The 17,982-nt window shown below is 32.8% G+C and overlaps 1 protein-coding gene across 1 annotated transcript; it reads right to left on the reverse strand.

The window, feature by feature from the left end:
• Positions 1 to 1,512: 1,512 nt before the first annotated feature.
• LOC112790107 (uncharacterized) lies at positions 1,513 to 15,947 on the reverse strand. The gene is made up of 2 exons (XM_025832340.3): positions 15,446 to 15,947; positions 1,513 to 2,318 (listed from the first exon to the last, which is right to left on the reverse strand). Exons 1-2 carry the CDS (start codon positions 15,666 to 15,668, stop codon positions 2,005 to 2,007), a joined length of 537 nt encoding a protein of 178 aa, XP_025688125.1. The 5' UTR covers positions 15,669 to 15,947; the 3' UTR covers positions 1,513 to 2,004.
• Positions 15,948 to 17,982: the final 2,035 nt, after the last annotated feature.

The following is a 17,982-nucleotide window of genomic DNA, read 5'->3' on the forward strand; positions in this document are numbered from 1 at the left end:
TAGGATATGGCAACAGAAACAATATATTATCCTCTCTATACCCACCATGACTGAATGCAAACAACAACTGTTAAATGAGGATACCACACACAAAAAAAAAACAAAGAAAGAAAGGGACAGTAGCAACACCAACCTCAGCAATCTGTGCTGTGTATAGAACTGTCTAAGTTCCGTCAACAGCGCCATCTACCCACCATCTACATCACCGTCAAAAGCTTTGTCAGCAACCTTGTCACCACTCACCACTACCTTGATGGAGAAGAAGGTTCTCTGCCAGGGTTTAGAAGGTAATTGTTTTAGAGGGTCAAGGGTCTTTATAGGAGAACATAAAAGGCGCAAAACCAAACGACGCTTGGAAACCTAAAAACGACGGCGTTTGTGTGTTGTGGACGAGGAAAGATAGGCCATTGTCCATTTTACCTAGCCACGTGGCCTTCCATCTTCCACGTAACCACGCAAGCTATCCATCTCATCCACTTGCCTACACACATCAGCAATTTCCGTCAAGTTTTCGCCGTGAAAGTGACAGAAGGACCGCGTTGGCAAACGGAACACAGGGTCAGAGACCAAAATGGATCGTGTTTTTGGTTAAAGGTCGTGTTGTCATTTGGGGAAATGGACAGAAACCAGTTGATACTTTACTTGAATAAAAAGGTGATTTAAACTTTAAGTGCAATTTAATTCTATTTTTATGAATAAAAAGTTTATAACACATTTAACTATTTCTTATTTTGTACTTAATATATATTTAGACCAACGTTGAGAATCTTTAGCACAATAGAATATATATTATTGAAGACTATTAGAGGACCATCAGAATTTATTATTTTTAGTCATCAGTTAACCATCATTGTTTAAAAGTATAAGATAAAATATATTATTTGATTACTAGACTAAAGGAACTATACTAAAAAAATTGAATTGATAACTAAATGATAATAAAAAAATAATAAATTCTAAATTCTAATAACTCCCTAACATTTCTCTATATTTTTAACATGAAACAAACTCAGATTTTAAAATTGTACGCATGTATTTATGGAATTTTGATATAACAAAAAGTTAAACATATTATAAAAAAACAAAACTTTTTGTAGTGAAAGTAAATAATGTAGTCCATGCATTTGCAATGGTCAAATGCTAGTATATTTATATATAGTCATATTTTTAATATATATTTTATATTTTAATATATATTTTATTTAAGTAATTGAATAGGGATTAATTTTTTGTTTATGACTAATATGATTGATAATATATATTGTTTACAAATTTTTTTAACAAACTAATCAACCACTAAAATAATCAAATTTTTCACAATAAAATAATTTTTTTATAACAGAATAATCAAATATTTTATAATAATAACATAATAATAAACACCAAAATTTAATCACTATTGTACTTCTATATTTTTATTTATATTTTAATTATAAATATAAATCTATTTGATTATATTATTTGTAAAGTTTAATTATAAGTGAATCAAATTTGGTCCTGTTATTTTTAAAATTTTACAAATGTGAATATGTGGTGATTTTATATCTAAATCTATATCCCTTCATGATTGTGTACAATTGTTTCTCCCAAAAATATAATAACAAGATCAAAAATGCCAAGAGATTACTAGAATTTATTATTTTTAACTATCACTTAATTATTAATTCAATTCTTTTAGTTTAGTAATTCAATAACATATTTTATTCTATATTTTTAAACATTAATGGTTACCTGATGACCAGAAATGATAAATTCTAATGGCTCTAGCATTTTTTCTAAAAAGATATTCGTGTTCTATCAAATAAAAAATAAAGTTTTATCGGGAAATTTTAGGCACATTGACAACTAGGAGAATAAAAGGGCAACGAAAATAAGTTGCATCCGATAACTATACAGCAGGGTAAGTGAGTGCATTTAAAGAAGCAAACTTTCGAAACTTGAGACATGGATTTCAAAGAGAAGGCCATAGCAGGAATTCTTCAGAGGCCTTGTTTTACTTACACCTCATAAGAATTTTTCTATGCTCGTGGTTAACGTTGACTTGGGCACAGCACCAATAACTGTATCTTTCTTCTCGCCATTCTTGAAGATCATCACCGTGGGGATACTCCGAATCCCATACCGAGTGGCGGTTGAAGGGCTCTCGTCAGTGTTCACTTTGTAGCACTTTAACTTCCCAGCGAATTCTTTAGCCAGCTCATCAATTACAGGGTGGATCATTCGGCATGGACCACACCATGGAGCCCAGAATTCAACCAACACAGGAGATTCAGATTCAAGGACAAGCGATTGCCAATTAGCATCGGTAATAGAAGCCACTGTAATATGCAATAAGCAACAACACAGATTTATTTAATTCCAATCTGTATTTCTACCGAATAGGCAAAATGTCTCGGTTGAAAAAAAAAAGAAAGAACATTGGGATCCCCAAAATTCTAACAGAATGACAAACACATTAAGAGAAAAGCAACCATGCCATAAACATATTCATGAGAAGAATATCACAAACTGTGTGTCTTCTATGCATCAAGATAGCGTTCTTTAATCACATAGACACAACAACAGTACATAGAGATGTTTCTTGGCAGAGAGAGAGATGGGAGGGTATTTATTGAGACTAGGGTGGATCAAAATCCATCCTACACCAACGAATACTTTACATAGAGTATGCTTTTTCTCATAAAATCAACCCCGAGGATTGGAAATTTGCATCATGCATATCAATATCATGGTTAAAACTGTTCACAATGCATCACTTTGTACTGTACCTAATTGCTATACCTAGTTATAGCTCAAATAGCATAATCTCCTCATACTCATTTACAAGGTTGCGGGTTCGAATCTCTCTATCTTTGGTAAAAAAAAAAAATTACTGTGTTATATATTAATTATACTGCAAAATATCTCTTAATAAAAAGCCAATGAGTTATAAATCAATTGGCATAATCTCCCCATACTCACTTCAGTAAAGCAGTTTTCTAAGAGTTATATTTCATGATTGAGTTCAAAATTATTTTCTAAATGAAGCTATTAAGAAGTTTTTGGATGCCAAATTCAAGCCTTAAATGTTGAAACTTTTTGTTGATTCACAAGGTTGTCGGAAGATCATGAGACGGATGTAAGTTTGAAACCATTCACCTCCAAAACATACACCAGTAGATCCACAAAAAAACTGTATCATTGGAACCATTTTGGTAAGAAAATTAATTTTATTGTATGAAGGAGAGAAGTGCCACAAGTTGGAGGATTAACATATCCTCTGCAATGAAGAAGTTTTTGAAGGTACATCAGGAAACATAAAGGATATCAAGAATGCAGTAGCAATACCCGGCCTCTATATATACTAGAAATAGGAAATTGCTTTAAACAGTCAATTGTTATGGGCTGCTGCTTATAAAAATGGGAACCAAATCCAACTTCCTCAAAAATTAACCTCTACAAGCCGCTGGATATATAAGGGGACATGATCATCTGAGAAAAAGGAAACCCCCTGAAAGCGCCATGGGGCAGGGCGGGGCAGAGCGAGGGAGGAGGGCACCCATTTCCAGTTCAGAATGGAAGATTCAAACAATGATCGACATGGGAGTTGATAAGTGCTTGCTTCCGTTTAAATTACTTGTAAACAACAAGTAAGAGTAAAGAGCTAACGTTGATAAATCCATTATTTAATACAAAAATGGTATATAATGGTAGGGCTATAATCTGAAGTCTGATTATCTCGTTATATTTAATAGAATAGTTTAGACATAATGCCATTTTGCTGTTTGAAATTGGTTGGATGAGATTTTTTTTTTAAAATGACCAATTAATTCCTTCACCTTAGAAATGCGACTTCTGTTAGTATCTGGCCAAACTTTTGTCTCATATTCGTTAGTGTAATAGTAATGTGGACAGTTATATGTTAACCTTGGTATTGTAATAAACAGCACAAAGACTAGCTATGTAATAAGGCTTTCCGACATCTTAACAACGGTAAGAGCAAAGTTCCTTTAAGAATACACTGTTTTGAATCAAGCGGAGCTTACGCACCTAAAAGGCAGCCCAATACACAAACATTTGGCATTAACACAAGGTTAGAGAAAGGCCCCAACAAGAAGGAGTAATGTAGACATACTTACCAAATAATTGTATCACTGGCTGATTCCGCAACTTCAATACGTGACCTTAAAGATACTTGGGGACAACTCGATTGTTGCTCCAAGACTAAGTGAAACTTAAGCATCTAATCCCCCACAAAACTAGTTTCATTAGACAATGTTTGAAAATGCGATAATTATAGTTCAACAAAATATATCAAACAATGGTGTATATGACACAACCACAAACATTTGGCATCCTTCCTTTCACCCCAAAACAAGCATAACTTGCCAATAAATGTGAGAAAATGATATGAGCTCAATAAGCTATTTTCGTAGTTATAACACAAAGGGGCAGAATAGTAATTATATAAAGGTCAAGAATCTGATTATTAGAAGAATCACATTATACCAGCTTTGGAAATCAAGGAGACCAAGAATTCATCTCAAGCGCAATTGCATTGGCTTAGGGCGCAATGAATATGTCTTTCCTCAAGTTACTTGTAGCGTAGTGAAATTTTGTGTCCCAGGACTGAAATTTTAGTTCTAGTCTTTCACCATCAAACACAATATTGAGTCACAGATCCCCAATCTCAGTTTTAGTCTCAATCTCTGAAAACATATCTTTTATTCCTTTATTCTTTTTTCTTTATCAGGAAACTACTAAGATGATTTAATCATATCTGCCAACTATGAAAGAAGCAAAAGCAACAAAATTATTGCATTTTATTGTTCACAAAGAGATCTTGTTTGCTCACTTCATGTAAAGTCTTTTAAGATCTTTTTCTACCTCAACTATTGGTCCATCTTCCATTTCATTCACTCTTCTAGATACTTTACTGGCATTCTCCCTGTATAACCAAACCACTTAAGACAAGATTGCATCAATTTTTGAATAATGGGCATTACACTCCTACTCCAATTTCATCTCTCATATCCTCATTTTTTATTTTGTCCACACGCATATGATCACTCATTCATCAAATCATCCATATTTTGGTCATGCTGAACTTAATTTCATATTCACCCCTTGTTGGCCAACATTTTGTTTCATACATATACTTGGTCTAATGACAATGAGTTTGTTAAAGAAGTCGTTGATATACAAGAGAATCAAGATGTTATTCCCTCTACCCCTTTTTTCATTCCTAATGGAATATCCTTTACTATTCTACTAAAAATGGAACGAAATGATCTTGTTTTCTTTCTCAGTTGAAAAGAGGTGTCTTGAGCAATCATAGAAGCACTTTGACAAACAGATTTGATCTTGACCGACTCAATTAAGGTATTAGTGTTTGTTCTATTAGACAACAAAGATCGCTTTTTTATAACTTCGTTCAAATAATAGTTGTACCCGTACGGAATTCTTCTGTTTCTCGGTATGATCTCTATCATCATCTCTATTCCCTTTATCCATTCTCCTATCCTACTTACGTCTATGAATTTCTCTATCAATTCCATTACCTTATCCTTGCCCATGAGTTTCCAACATTTGATCCTTAATTTGCCTAGGAGTTTTTCCCGGGCATCCTCCAAAATAATGGGATTATACATCCCAACTCTATCCCTTGGAAATAAAAAGGTAGCACCGAAGAAAGGAAAAAACGAGATGGTGGTTTTTGTTGTTCCCGTGAAGTTAAATCAGTTAGCAAGATTTCTATTCTTTATTCTTTAGTGCTATGTACGTTGAGTGTGTGTGAGTGAACAGAGGACTCATATATATACTGCACATCTTCCCTTTGTACATTGGGATGATGCCTTTCTCTCAGCCACTTATATCATTAATCGGCTTCCCTCCCCCAAAACTCATTCTTCCACTCCTTTTGAGCTCATGCATGGTGGACAACCAGATTATTCTTTTTTGAGAGTGTTTGGTTGTGCATGTTACCCTGGCTTGAAACCATATTCTCAAAATAAACTTGATTACAAGTCTCAGCTCTCTTTTTAGGTTATGCCCCACACCACAAGGGCTATTAAGTGTCTAAGAAAAACTGGCAAGATTATCAATTTATCATCATCAGACACGTTATATTTGATGAGCATAGGTTCCCATACCATGAAATTTTTTCTACTGATAGTGCACCCAAATCTTCAAACCAATTTCCTCATACATCTTAAGTTTTTCCTGTAGGCTCATCTGCATCATCTTTGCCATCTAATTCTACTCCTACACCACCTATTACTACCCTCCAAAATCTGAACACGCACACTTTTAGTGGGCAACTCTTCAAATCCTAGTACTAATAAGTCATCACATTTAGCTATTGACTCTTCACAAAATAGTGATACTGATCCGCAACCAACTACACCTCCATCATCTACTTTACCTCATCACTCTCTGCTAATAAAATTCACCAAGATAGTATCCCCACTTATGGTATTGAGATCCAATTTGGTAGTACTCCAAGAATTCTCATTAATCCTAACCTTTATCCTATGCAAACTAGTTCCAAGTATGGAATAGTTAAACCTAAAATTTATCATGCTGTGAGACTACCAATAATATTGATTTGATAAATAAATTCCTACTTCAGTTAATCAAGCTTTGCAAGCCACACATTGGCATAATGCTATAGGGTGTAGGTGGATTTTTGTGATTAAACGCCATCCTAATGGTGAGATAATTAAGTACAAGGCTCGGTTGGTTGCTAAGGGCAACCACCAAATTGAGGGTATTGATTACGATCAGGCCTTTGCCCCGGTAATTAAACCTACCACTATTTGAATTATACTAACCATTGCTTTGAAAAATAGTTGGCAGATTTGACAATTTGATTTCAACAACGCATTCTTGAATGGAGACTTAAATGAGTTTGTTTTGACGAAACAACCACCTGGCTTTATTCATGGAGATTCATCTCAGGTTTTTTAAGTTGCATAAGTCCTTATATGGACTCAAACAAGCTCCTAGATCATGGTTTCTTAAGCTCTCTTCTACTCTTTATCAATTTGGATTCCTCAAAACCAGTTCAGATCATTCCTTGTTCATTAAGCATGATGGTCATCTTATCTTGTACATTCTTATCTATGTAGATGATATTTTAATTACTGGTAATACTGCTATTGCAATTCAATCAACAATAAATCAATTAAATCAAGTGTTTTCATTAAAGGAATTAGGAGAGTTTAGCTATTTTTTATGAATAGGGGCAAAAAGTTAAGAGTCAGGGGGTGTCCATTTGTCCCAAACCAAGTATCTTAGTGACTTACTTCAAAGAGTTAGAATGAAAGAATCAAAAGCTGTGCCCATGCCTATGATAACTTCTGCAAAGTTGTCTAAAGTAGGAGAGGATGTGTTTGACAATCCTACCTTATACAGATCAATAATGGGATCGTTCCAATATGCTACTCTTACTAGGCCGGATATAGCTTATTCGGTTAACAAACTTTCTCAATATATGCAGAGACCCCTGCTTAGCCATTGGAAGTGTGCTAAACTATTGCTAAGCTGGCACAATGACTAATGGTCTTATTTTCCATGCTAGCAATGATTTGCACCTGTTTGGTTTTTCAGATTCCAACTGTGGATCCGACTTAGATGATCGGCGCTCAACCTTGTTTGGTTATTGCATCTATATGGGAGCCAACCTTGTATTGTGGTCAAGTAGGAAGCAGTCGTCCGTGAGCAGCTCGAGCACGGAAGCCGAACACCGAGCTCTAGCCGCTGCAAGTTTGATCTGGATACAAAACTTGTTGCAAGAACTTAAGGTTCAAGTCACAATAACAGCAACTCTATATTGTGACAATGAGAGTGTTGTCTTGCTTGCAGCCAGCCCCATACTTCACAGCAGAACAAAACACTTTGAGCTTGACTTGCATTTTGAGAGAGCGTGTTAATCAACAACTACACGTGGTTCATATTAGAGCGCCAGAGCAAGTTGCAGATCTTCTTATTAAACTATTATTAGTGGAGTTTAGTAAATTCACTGTCAAACTTAAGGTTGCTCCTAGAGCTACCTTAAATTTGAGGGAGGCAATTAGAGAAATTGTTGATATACAAGAAAAGAATCAAGATTAGTTAAATCAGTTAGCAAGATTTCTCTTATTCTTTAGTGTTGTGTACATTGAGTGTGTGTGAGTGAATATATATATATATATCACTTATGTATTAGTTTGGTGGACGCATGCAATGATAATAATCATTCTCAGTTTTCTTTCAACCCTGTTACTCTTTTGTTCATTCCAAATCTCTTTCAGAGATAAAAGTTATTCTTAAGTTTTAAAGGTACACTTTTTTTTATCGTATATAAAATTCGAATGCTTCGTCATTTTTGACCAATTTACTTAAATCCTATGATTTACATTGTCCTCTACTTTCCCGTTGTCCTGAATAATACAAACAAGATACTTAAATCTCTTTACCTTGTTGTATAATATCTTTTGCAATTTCCACTTTTGTAATAGTCTCTTCCCTTTCCTTGCTAAATTTGCATTCCATATATTTCATCTTAGCACGATTTATATACAAACCATGTACCTCCTCCTTTATAGGGCCAAAAGAACAAAAGGCCCTATAATCAATAAGGCCAAATTCGAAAAAGCCCAGAGTCAAAAGCCCTAGGGCCAGTCCACAGCCATCAAATCCTGCTTTTTTTAACTTTACTCTTTTAATAAACCTATTAAAAGTCATTGTCTTTTGCTATCCCCTTTATAATTTTTTTTTATATAGAAAATAATGAAATTGAAAAATAGATATCAAACTATTTACGAACTAAAAAATGCCTTCATCACTATTTTGCTCTTCAATAATGTCTCTAGTAAAAATTCAAAACACTAACAGAATTTAAATTATGAATAAAAGTGCAAATTCACCCCTCAAAATAAAGTTTACACAAAAACAAATCATCTAAAATCATGAATGTAGAGGGGATGCATCGGCTCCGTTGACACTTTTTTTTTGTTCATGAATTTCACCAATGTCATCATCTAAAATCAATCAATTAAAAAACAATTAGAAACTTAATTTAAAACGTTATTTAAAAAAAATAGCACATCTTATGCTTCAATTTGTATTTCTCGGCTGAGTAAATCATTTTAAGATCTGATACTAAAGTGTTTCTAATACCCTCATACTCAACAAAAGTAAACGCAAGATCATGTTTTACTATAGCCTGAGCAAGTTTTTGTCCGATGAACATTCTAGTCAATTTTGGTTAGAGGACCATTTATATCATCATCAAATCTAATACTGAGGGGCATGGATTTACAAGAAACTATATGAAGACTCAAATGAGAAGTTTCATAACTATTCTTAATTTTCGGATTCTTTCTAATTTTGTATTCATGATTACAAAAATTGCATGCAACTCCTTCAACACCATCTCTATCTTTTCCAATCTCCTTAAAAAAACTCCAAACATTAGGTTTTTTTTACCAGAATCAACCCTACCAGAAACTTGAACAGGATTCTTAGAAATACCATTTTTATGCGGGATTTTTCCTGTTCAAATTTTTGGTAGTGGTAGTGGTAGTGTTGATTCTAGCAAAAAATATAATGTTTGGAGGTTTTTTAAGAAGATTGAAAAAGATATGAATGGTGTTGAAAGACTTGTATGCAACTTTTGCAATCATGAATACAAAATTGAAAAGAATCCGAAGAATAGTTACGGGTCTTCTCATTTGAGTCCCCTCAGTATTAGATTTGATGATGATATAGAGGGTCTTCCAACCAAAATTGACCAGAATGTTCATCGAAAAAACTCGATCAGGCTATAGTAAAACATGATCTTGCGTCTAGTTTTGTTGAGTACAAGGGTATTAGAGATTGGATTATTTATCTACATTAGTCTACCGATTGTGATGCCTTCTAGAAACAGTTTAGTATCAAATCTTAAAATGATTTACTCAACAGAGAAAGAGTAATTGAAGCATGTGCTATTTTTTTAAAATAACGTTTTAAATTAAGTTTTTAATTATTTTTTAATTGATTGATTTTAGATTATGACATTGGTAAAATTCATGAAGAAGTATCAACAATGTCTATGCATCCCTCTACCCTCATGATTTTAGATGATTTGTTTTTGTATAAACTTTATTTTGAGAGATGAATTTACACTTTTAGTTTATAATTTAAATTCTGTTGGTGTTTTGATTTTCTACTATAAACATTATTGAAGAGCAAAACAGTGAGGAAGGTATTTTCTAGTTTGTATATAGTTTAATATCTATTTTTCCATTTCGTTATTTTCTATATATAAAAAATGATAAAAGAATAGAAGAATTAAAAGGTTTGTTGAAAGAGTAATGTACAAAAAAATAGGATTTGGGTACCTGCGGGCCGACCCTAGGGTTTTTGGCCATGTGAGCTTTTTCAAAATTTGGTCCTATTGATTATAGGACCTTTTGTTCTTTGGGCCACATAAAGTAGGGCCAAGGCCCCATAGGGCCAAGCATATTGACACAGCTATGCGCAAGTCACGATTTTTTCTTCTCAGTGAAGAAGATGACTTTTGTTTTAGGGCTTTTAGGACTTGTAGGGCCAACCGTGTTTCAATTTTTTTCAGGACTTAATTAGGGTCAAGGCCTTATAAAATGTGTTTTTGTAATTTTTAGGACTGTAGACTGAAATTATGTTGAAGGGCTTACGATCAGGCCTAAAGCCTTGGACTCAATTGACACCACTAGCCTAGACAAATTCGACTTCTCATTCAAATCTTCTTACTATTCTCCCTAAGGGACAACGTCATCAACCAAAAACATACATCATGACATTGGTTTTTTGATATGCTTAGTAAGCACCTCCAACAAGAGTGTGAAATTCCTCTATCAACATTGGGTTCTCACACTAATTATAACTTCATTGTACATGTCCTTAAGGTAGCGTTTGTTTTGCAGTACTGAGACAGAGACTGAGAGACTGAGACACAGTATCATGTTTGTTGGCTCAGAGACTGATACTAAAATTTCTGTCTTTGTCCCCAAAATTTCAGTATTTCAGTGCCTCTAAAATGTAGGGACACAAGGGACTGATATTTTTAGAAACAGAGACTGAAACTTTAATAATATTTTATACCTAAAATACTCTCATTTTAATTAATTAATTCCAATTTTATCCTTTGTGCAAATTAAATTAGAGTTTTATTCTTGTTTCAATTTTTGTCTCTCACTTGACACCAAACAGAATACTAAAACTTATTTCAGTCTCTGTCTCTTAGTTTCTGTCTCTCAGTCTCAGTCTTTCAGTATCTGTCTCTCCACCAAACGCTACCTAAGTGAACAAATATATACAATCCTTGCCCCCCTTCTCCAAACCTTCCATAGGATTTCCCTCCATACCCCACATGTCTTTTCCAAATAAAAAAGGTACTACGAGTAAATTCTTTTTGTTACTCTAATACCTATCCATCATTCTCCTTAACAAGTATATAACCTCTGTGGTAGATCTTCTTGGCATAAAAACCAAACTGGTTCTTCGAAACCTAAATCTCTTATCTCAACCTTCGTTTCATCACCATTTTCCATATCTTCACAATGAGTCATGAGTTTGATTCCTTTATATTTTGCACAACTTTGTATATCCCTTAATTCTTTTAGATAGAGACCAAAACATTCTGACATCCATCTAACATCTTAGATCTTTAAATCACATTAAAGAATTTAGTTAACCAACAAATGTCTTTTACTCTTAAACCTTTTCAAACTCCGCCTATGTTACACTTGCGGTACATAGCCGGTCCCAGACTCGGATAAAGGTACATAGCCGGTCCCAGACTCGGATAAAGGAGGAGGATTGTGTTAGGTCTTCGGCAACCAACATAAAAATATAGCCAAACCCCCATGACATGACTCTACCCATCTTCGTCTATTTTAGGGTCTTAACTTCAAATCTCGAATTTTTTGTAGTAATTGAAATTTTGGTCCTCCTCCATCAAATGTAATCGACCCTAGCACAACAGAATGTCCATCATTAAATAACTTGTGAAAATAACTTTTCCATCTTTCAATATTCTCATCTATGACCAAAACTTCATTTTTGTTATTAGTGTAATTAACTTGATCCAAGTCTCTCATCTATCTATTGCGACCATTTGCTATCTTGTAAAGATCATGTTTCCACTTCTTTCATACCCAAAGACTGATAAACACTCTCATAAATCTCGTTCTTGCTCCAGTTATAGCACTTTTGTTTCCTTCTAAGTCGATTCATACCTAACCAAGTTTTTCACATTACAACATAAACACCATTCTTTAAAGCATTTCCTCTTTAGCTTTACGTTCTATTGTGCAAGTATGCCCGACCACCACAATTCTTTATCTCTAGCTCCAGTATCTCTAATCTCTCCAAAAGTTTTCTTTTGCCACTTTTCTAGTTAGTTTTGCCATCCAACACCACATCTCATCTACACTTCTATGTCCATCCAACCTTGCTTCTTCTTTCCATCTTTGGAAGTCTTTTTATGTCACCTTTCATCTCCCACCACCTAATCCTCGGGTTTCTTTCTTGACAACTCCTCACCTTTTACTAAACACGTAAATGCATAACGAGTACACTATGTTTAGTCAAACTCTCTCCCAAATAATTTTGTAGTTAGTACAAAATTTTTTATAGGATTTTCCTAGCAAAAAGAAATCAATTTAGGAACTTGTCAATCCACTCTTATAAGTTATGAGATGTTCGTCTCACTTTTTAGAGCATGAGTTAGAATAAGAAACTTAAAAAGAAATCCAAGATGATTTTGCCATCTGTGTTCACTATTCCAAATTCATGATCCCCACGGATTCCTTCATATCTGTCTCCATTCTACTTTCCATGTTTGTTTAAATCTCCTCCCGAAAGGGGGAAAAAAAACCTTTTCTCCCAATGGTATGCCTTGTATTAAACTTTTCAGATCTTTCCAAAAACTTATCTGGCAACTATGAAAGAAAACAGTCATAATTAGCACATGCGAACAACTGAACATGTTGTAGATGCTCAAGTTGACTTTTCTGAGATAAGGTGCTCCATCCATGCTCACTTTCACAAAGCTTTCATTCTTTTCACTTTCTTCATCACTGCTCTTTTGTTGAACTGCCACCGTGTTCTTCCAGTACGACCTCACTGGTGGCCAACCTACCACTTGCTCTGTCCATACATTTCTTAAATCATTGATATGTCTATGGGCCGAAGTAATATTTTAGGTTTCTTAATTAGAAGAATTAATTTATTAATAGGTCAGAACTGAGAAACATATATTAGCAAATAACTGTTATTTCATTTATTAAATTACTATTGGCTAGAATTTTACCTGCTTAAATGCAGAAGAAGATGCTTTGCTATAATTGATTAGGACAAGGAAAAAGTGTAATTGAATTTTTCTGCTACACTCGTCAAAACTGAACAAACAAATTTTGAGTATTGAATTATTGCTAGCTAGGCATGTAGAATAAGCAGGTACGATTTTACATGCCTAACTAACAATAATTCAATACTCAAAATTTGTTTGTTCAGGTTTTTGAGTGTTGCGAAAAAATTCAATTACACTCTTTCTTGTCTTAATCAATTATAGCAAAGCATCTTTTTCTGCATTTAAGTAGGTAAAATTCAACTCAATAGTAATTTAATAAATGAAGCAAAACAGTTATTTGCTAATATATAGCACTCAGTTTATGACTTATTAATTAATTAATTCGTCTAATTATGAAACCTAAAATGTTATCCCAGCCCATAGACATTAAACATGACTTAAGAAATCTATGATGTATGTATGGATAGAGCACAAGTAGTAGGTTGGCTACCAGTAAGTCATACCGGAAGAACATGGTGGCAGTTCAACAAAACAGCAGTACAGAAGAAAGTGAAAAGAATGGAAGCTTTGTGAAAGTGAGCATGGATAATGCACCTTATCTCTGAAGAGTCAACTTGAACGGCAACATGTAAAAAAGACTTTTTAAAAAATAGATGTAAATTGTAGCTTCTAAAATAAATATATTTTATTTTTCTAATACTTTTACTTTTATTACTAAAATTTTGTTAAACATATTTAAAAAAAAAAATCATTGAAAAAAATATCTTTTTCTAACAACGAGCACCTAAACAAGCTCTTTCTGATGAAATGTCCAGGCAGAAACGTGCATTGATACGTGGTTAAAAACTATATTTAGATAGGTTGATTCCATTTTTTATTTGTCAAGCTTAGCACATAACACCGAATCTCTGGTGATCAAAATCTCAAGTCAAGTCCAAAGCTACTCTCTGAAAATATTATCAATGGTCCCTAAAAGAAAGTAAATTTGGATGAAAGTCCTTACAATTGGGCACCCTGGTCCTTTGTCAGATAATAATCATTTCTTTATCTAATACGTAGGTTACATGCTGTCTAAGTCTACAGCTAGCCATAAGAATAATAAACCCAAAAAATTTTCAACCTTGTTTAATTTTATGTCAGCAGAAACAAAGGAAGCATTTCAGATATTCAGGAAAGATGAAGCACAACCAAACCAATCCAGCACTAACAAAGGGGATGTTTTTGGAAACTGGGAAGAAAAGGTATCCCAACCAAATGAGACTCGTTGCATTGATCATTATCTTATCACAGCTATAGGTTCAAGTCTCGTCAATTCAAACCGATAAATAAAAAAGAAACAAAAACATATGTTTGGAATGTTAGGAATTAGATTTCACTTAAGAGTTGAATTCTTTTTCTTGCTTTGGAACAATTATAAATGAATGATTTGAATTTCTTTGAGAATTCCAATTCTCATTTTTCCTTCATTTGTAAATCAGACCAAAAGGGGTCTGATTTCCAAATCAACTCTCACACTCTTCAAACTTGAATTCTATTCCATTAATATATTGTAGTCATTCCAAATCATGGAATTCAGTTTCAAATAGAAATGAATTCTTTTCTTAAAGGAAATAGAATTCTTTTCTCATGTTAAATGGTTTCCAAACAAGCTCACCATGCACAGCCAAAGTATTAAAGGAAAAAGTAACAACTTACTTACAATTGTCTTCCTATAAAATTAATATGTAAAAATTATTAAATAATCAATCATGTCAACATCTAAGAATGGTAAAAACTCAATTGTAGTCAACTTCTTGTGGAGTTGATAATTAAGAATCGTTACATGAAAATTTAGTCAAATCAGTCAAATCATTTAACCATTCTTAGCTATCAACTTGTGAAGTTGACTGCAACTGAGTTTTCACTAATAAAATTCTTGATTATCCACTTTATTTCCACCGTTAAAAAATATCACATAGAACTTAAAAAGCCAACTATTGTCACAATATGAATGACGATTAATAAATAATGAAACACTTCATTCTACTATCCCACGGATTAAACAAGGGATATATAACTTTCTAAATTATTTTCAATAATTCAACTATCATCTAGCAAAACTGAACAATTCTGTAAAAGAAATTGTCAACAAAGACGAAATCTGACCTTCAACGGCGGTATCCTGAGCCTCGCACACAACCCGCCCGCTGCGAGTAAGGGTTCTGGGGTTCAGTGGACCGGCGCAGCGAACGGCGGCGATGGGTCTGGGCTTGATCCCGGAATAGTGGGGAAACATAGCGGAGGCACGGCGGGTGGTGGCCGGAGAGAAGGCGGTGGCAGAGGAGGAGGGGCGAGGAAGGACAGCGAGGAATTCGAGCGCTGTGGCCATAGTTGAAGGTTTAAGGAAGTAAAAGGGTTTTGAAATGAAGGTGGGAAGAGTGTGAAGTGTGAAGTGAAAGACTGAGAAAGTATTTGGGGGAATATTATTTGAAAGTGAAGCTAATGAAGGAAGAGAAAAGTGTAAGGATGAGGTTATGGTTGGTTGGGGATTTTGTTTTCATGTTCCTTACTCTACCCATTTTCTTGCAGTTTTGTTACGTGCCATGATTGATCGTTACCATGGGTGTGTTTGGCAAAACCCTTCTAAAGGATAAAAGTGTCATTTGAAAGCTGTTTTTTCATGTTTGGCAATCTATTTTTTTTAAATGCAAAAATAATTTCGCAGCTTAAAATCACATTTATTGGAAGTAAAAAATTATTACTTCTTTGTTCACTTCAACGTAAGTTCATTTTTGATGATTATTATTGATTTTTTTAAAAAGATTTTCATATTTGTTTCAAGTCATTTTAAATATTTTATTTTTTTTCAATTTTTAGTATTTTTTATATTTTAGTTTTTTATTAAATTTGATATTTTAATTCTATTATAATATGAATTATTGATCTTATTAAAAATGATAAAGTAAATAAAAACTTAATCATACATAATAATAGAACCAAAAGTAATAAAATTTTACAGTCCAAAATAATACTAAATAAAAGAATACTGAGAGTACTATTAAAATTATAGAATATTTTTTTGTTTGACATTGTAAAATTTATTATTATAATTCTTATTCATTATTTATTATTCTAATTTGTTATAATATATATTATTATTCCTATTGAAAATGATAAATTAAATAAAAAATTAATTATAAATAATAATATAAACATAATTAGTAAAAAATTAGAATCCAAAACAGTAAACAAAATAAGATTATTGAGAGAACTCATAAAAAGTACTAAAATATATTATTTTATATGTTATTTTTAATTTAATAAATAAATATTAATTTTTATTAAAAAATTATAACAAACTAAAATAAAATTTTACAAAAAATATTATATAAAAAATATACTAAAAGAAGTATAAAAAGGAGTAAATATACTAAAAAATAATATTATAATTTAATATTATATTTTTTTAGTAATTAACTAATTTTCTATCTAAAAGTGATTTTAACTAATATTATCAAAACAATTTCATTTTATCAAAATCAATTTTAGTATAAAATTGCCAAACATAAATCATGTCAACACAAACACTTCTATCCAAAATCAATTTTACAAAATCATTTTCATTCAAACTCTAATTTAACCAACTCTAATTCAAACACACACCATGTCTTTATCACAAAATTGGTTTGTCCAAATATGTCTTAATTTCTTAATTTTGTTCTAACTATTCTTAATTTTAATAGGCTTACAGAAAAGAAAAAAGTTTACATTAACCTTTTTTTTATTAAAGAAAAATATTTACAAACCAAAATATTTCAACCATAATCAGCTATCATCTTTTAAAATTAAATTTATTTATATTATTATTATACATATTAAATTTTTATCACACTTTCTTATCACATATATTATTAAACAACTTATCACAGATTTCATTCTTTCTACGTATTAATCAAAGTATATTTTTAATTAGGATTAATCTCTATGTTTTGCGCTTACAAGTTTTACAAGTCCTGAAGAGAACGAACCCGCTAAACGCGCTGCTTATGTTACGTACGTTTCACGTGCTCTATAACAGACTTTTAAATCAATTGAAATCAATTAACGCGCGAATACATAACTTCCATTTTTCGAAAGATTTCGTTTCCTTTTTCGAGTTTCTTGCCAAATTTGTTCGATCTCCTTCGTGCGTTCTCTCTTTGCCTTTTCATTCGTTGTTTTACGTGCGTTTATCACTGGTTTCTTCTTCATCATTTACGTGAGTTTTCTCTGTCTGTATTCTTGTTTCGTTTTTTTTTTTCGATTTTCATGGTTTCTGAAATCAAGCTTTGAACTCGTTTTGAAGATAATGGATTATTCAACTTCAGATTGTCAGCTAAACCAGGGAGAAGTGGATTTTGAATTTGAATCAAACGAAGTTCTTGAGGTGTGATTTTAACTATTGAATCTGAATTTGATGTAGTTAGTCGTTTATGATTGTCTAGCTGAATAATCTGTGAACATTGACTGTGAAATTAACGCGTGAACATAATCTGTGAATTGAATCTAATGTACTAGTTTTGATTAATTTTCTGCATTTTATATCAGACGTTCGTGTGTAGATCAGAACTTTTTGAGTGTATTTTAGGAAAGTTTGGGTGTATTTATAGTTTATGGCTTTTCTTGTTATTTTAGTTGAGTTGTTGTCATTTGGGTGTAGATAA

The sequence above is a fragment of the Arachis hypogaea genome, chromosome 3, assembly GCF_003086295.3.
Source record: "Arachis hypogaea cultivar Tifrunner chromosome 3, arahy.Tifrunner.gnm2.J5K5, whole genome shotgun sequence".
Classification (NCBI taxonomy): Eukaryota; Viridiplantae; Streptophyta; class Magnoliopsida; order Fabales; family Fabaceae; genus Arachis; species Arachis hypogaea.